The 3,208-nt window shown below is 41.5% G+C and overlaps 1 protein-coding gene across 1 annotated transcript; it reads right to left on the bottom strand.

The window, feature by feature from the left end:
- Positions 1–701: 701 nt before the first annotated feature.
- Positions 702–1,907, bottom strand: LOC138363397 (uncharacterized). Its single transcript, XM_069322432.1, has 2 exons — positions 1,795–1,907; positions 702–1,206 (listed from the first exon to the last, which is right to left on the bottom strand). The coding sequence occupies exons 1-2, from the start codon at positions 1,905–1,907 to the stop codon at positions 702–704; spliced, it is 618 nt and encodes a 205-aa protein (XP_069178533.1).
- Between the last annotated feature and the right edge of the window lie 1,301 nt (positions 1,908–3,208).

Genomic DNA, 3,208 nt, shown 5'->3' with positions numbered 1-3,208 from the left:
GTCTGCCAGTGCAGACTACTTGTCACATGCCTCTCTATGACTAACCGTCCTGTGTGATGGCGATTTTAGCATCACGTAGCATATTTTTATTATTATATATACACTCTGTACTCCATATAGTCTAAGGAAGGTGCACAAATGCAGATGTACCTAAATGTTTTAATAAACAAAAGTGAACTGAGAGAACCTGGCACAGCTGGGTAAATCCCAAATATTTAGATCTAGAAGATATAAGACTCATTTATTGTAAAGATTAACGAGTCAGAAGAGTCCCAGAAGAGTCTCAGTCTCAGAAGAGACTCAGAAGAGTCTCAGTCTCAGAAGAGACTCAGAAGAGTCTCAGTCTCAGAAGAGACTCAGAAGAGTCTCAGTCTCAGAAGAGACTCAGAAGAGTCTCAGTCTCAGAAGAGTCTCACCAACTGAGCTGCAAACTGCGAGCCTGAACCAGGAGGGGCGGGAATGAGAGGGAATTATCAGAGGAAAACCCTAATCCATTACGACTATATAGCACTTGGAAGGGGTCAGGATATGGATTTGGGATGAGGCGGAAGGAAAGGAATGGGACCCAACCACTTGGACGGTCCGGGATTGAGCGCCGACCTGCATAAAGCGAGACCGTCGCTCTACCGTCCAGCCCAAGTGGTTGGGCATTAACCAGGGGGGGGGAGGGGAAGAAGCTGCACCTCTAGGTATTAATTGAGTCACGACAGGTGAGCTTGTGACGTCAGGTGAGCTTGTGACGACAGGTGATCTTGTGACGTCAGGTGAGCTTGTGACGTCAGGTGAGCTTGTGATGTCAGGTGAGCTTGTGACGTCAGGTGATCTTGTGACGACAGGTGAGCTTGTGACGTCAGGTGAGCTTGTGACGACAGGTGAGCTTGTGACGACAGGTGAGCTTGTAACGACAGGTGAGCTTGTGACGTCAGGTGAGCTTGTGACGACAGGTGAGCTTGTGACGACAGGTGAGCTTGTGACGACAGGTGAGCTTGTGACGACAGGTGAGCTTGTGACGACAGGTGAGCTTGTGACGACAGGTGAGCTTGTGACGTCAGGTGATCTTGTGACGACAGGTGAGCTTGTGACGACAGGTGAGCTTGTGACGTCAGGTGAGCTTGTGACGACAGGTGAGCTTGTGACGTCAGGTGAGCTTGTGACGTCAGGTGAGCTTGTGACGTCAGGTGAGCTTGTAACGACAGGTGAGTTAATCTACGTATTAAGGGCGAGCTTCAAGAGATTTATCAGTTCCCCCTTTGACCTCGGACGCTGTGGGGGGGGGTTATCTTAGGTAACGAGAGCAGTGTTACAAGAGCTCTTAGGTAACGAGAGCAGTGTTACAAGAGCTCTTAGGTGACGAGAGCAGTGTTAAATAGCTCTTATGTAACGAGAGCAGTGTTACAAGAGCTCTTAGGTGACGAGAGCAGTGTTACAATAGCTCTTAGGTGACGAGAGCAGTGTTACAAGAGCTCTTAGGTGACGAGAGCAGTGTTACAAGAGCTCTTAGGTGACGAGAGCAGTGTTACAATAGCTCTTAGGTGACGAGAGCAGTGTTACAACAGCTCTTAGGTAACGAGAGCAGTGTTACAATAGCTCTTAGGTAACGAGAGCAGTGTTACAATAGCTCTTAGGTAACGAAAGCAGTGGCTGCGACCACCACTTGACAATGTTCACGTTTGCTTCATGTATTTTTGATCTTGTGGGAGAGGTGGAGACCAGGTGGTGCTGAGGGCCTCACATTAGTACTGTATAAGCTGGAGGGACTCGGAGCCTCCAGGATAAGTGCCAAGTTGAACTCACTCTAGTCCATACGTTCCTAACAGTTCCCGCTGTTTCTCATTTTTTATATTCCTACTATTTCCCATTCTTATATTCTTACTAGTTCTCATTCTTATATTCTTACTAGTTCTCATTCTTATATTCTTACTAGTTATCATTTTTATATTCTTACTAGTTATCATTCTTATATTCTTACTAGTTATCATTCTTATATTTGTCCTAGTTATCATTCTTATATTCTTACTAGTTATCATTCTTATATTCTTACTAGTTATCATTCTTATATTCTTACTAGTTATCATTCTTATATTCTTACTAGTTATCATTCTTATATTCTTACTAGTTATCATTCTTATATTCTTACTAGTTATCATTCTTATATTCTTACTAGTTCTCATTCTTATATTCTTACTAGTTATCATTCTTATATTTGTCCTAGTTCTCATTCTTATATTCTTAACATTTCTCATCCAGATTTTCGTGTTATTTCCCATTCATATAGTTCATATTCTCCTAATATTTCTCATTCTCATATATTTACTCCTTTTTACGTCTCTAATATATAAATGACGGAAAAAATGCAACTGCATTAATCTGGAAAATTAAAACTTGTTTTAAAAATGTTGTTAATTACGGCCGTGTTTCTGAACAATAAACTCTCCTGATGTCACGCGTGAGAAGTCACTCCGTGACGTCATGTATGTAAATTATTCTGTTTGACATTTATTTACTGACAAATTGAGAGTGGCATAATTATTATGTATTGAAATAAAAATTGATGTTATTATTAATATTGAGAAAATCCACTCTAGGACTATGGGGTGGACGCGAACCTGTCACCCCGGCATTGCCAGTCGTGTACGAGACCACTAGACCACCGAAGGACTTGTTGAAAGTCCTATAACCCCGAGGGCTTGTGGGTCAGAAGTAAGGGACTGGCTTCAGTAGCGGCCTCTAGACTTCCTGCGATTTCAGTAGAAATCCGGTTGAAGGACTTTTAACAAGTCCCTTTGGTGGTACAGTGGTGGAGTACGCGACTGGCCAAAGCCGAGTTCGTAGATTCGCGCCCAACTACAGTGTTAGTGGACTTTCTTATTGATTTATATCACATTAATGTAATTTCTGTGTGATTATTATTTTATTATTATTATTATTATTATTATTATTATTATTTTTATTATCATAATTATTATTTGTATTAATAGGATTATTAATAATATTATTTCCTACTTTTTTGTAGTACTGTTTTAGGAAAGACTTTAATTTTCACATTTCCAAAGGCTGGATCACAGTGGGCGATGGCCTCCGATGGCTTCCTGTCCCGTGGGAATTAAATAAGAGACGAGACTTGGTTTTGAGAACAGAAAGTCCCCCCAGGCCATCTTAAATAAAAGTTTGAGCAGAAAAGAACAAACTAGATCTTAAAACGCATACA

This window comes from Procambarus clarkii, chromosome 1 (assembly GCF_040958095.1).
Source record: "Procambarus clarkii isolate CNS0578487 chromosome 1, FALCON_Pclarkii_2.0, whole genome shotgun sequence".
Classification (NCBI taxonomy): domain Eukaryota; kingdom Metazoa; phylum Arthropoda; class Malacostraca; order Decapoda; family Cambaridae; genus Procambarus; species Procambarus clarkii.
Note: the sequence above shows the minus strand (reverse complement) of the source record. Positions and strands in the feature narration are given on the sequence as shown.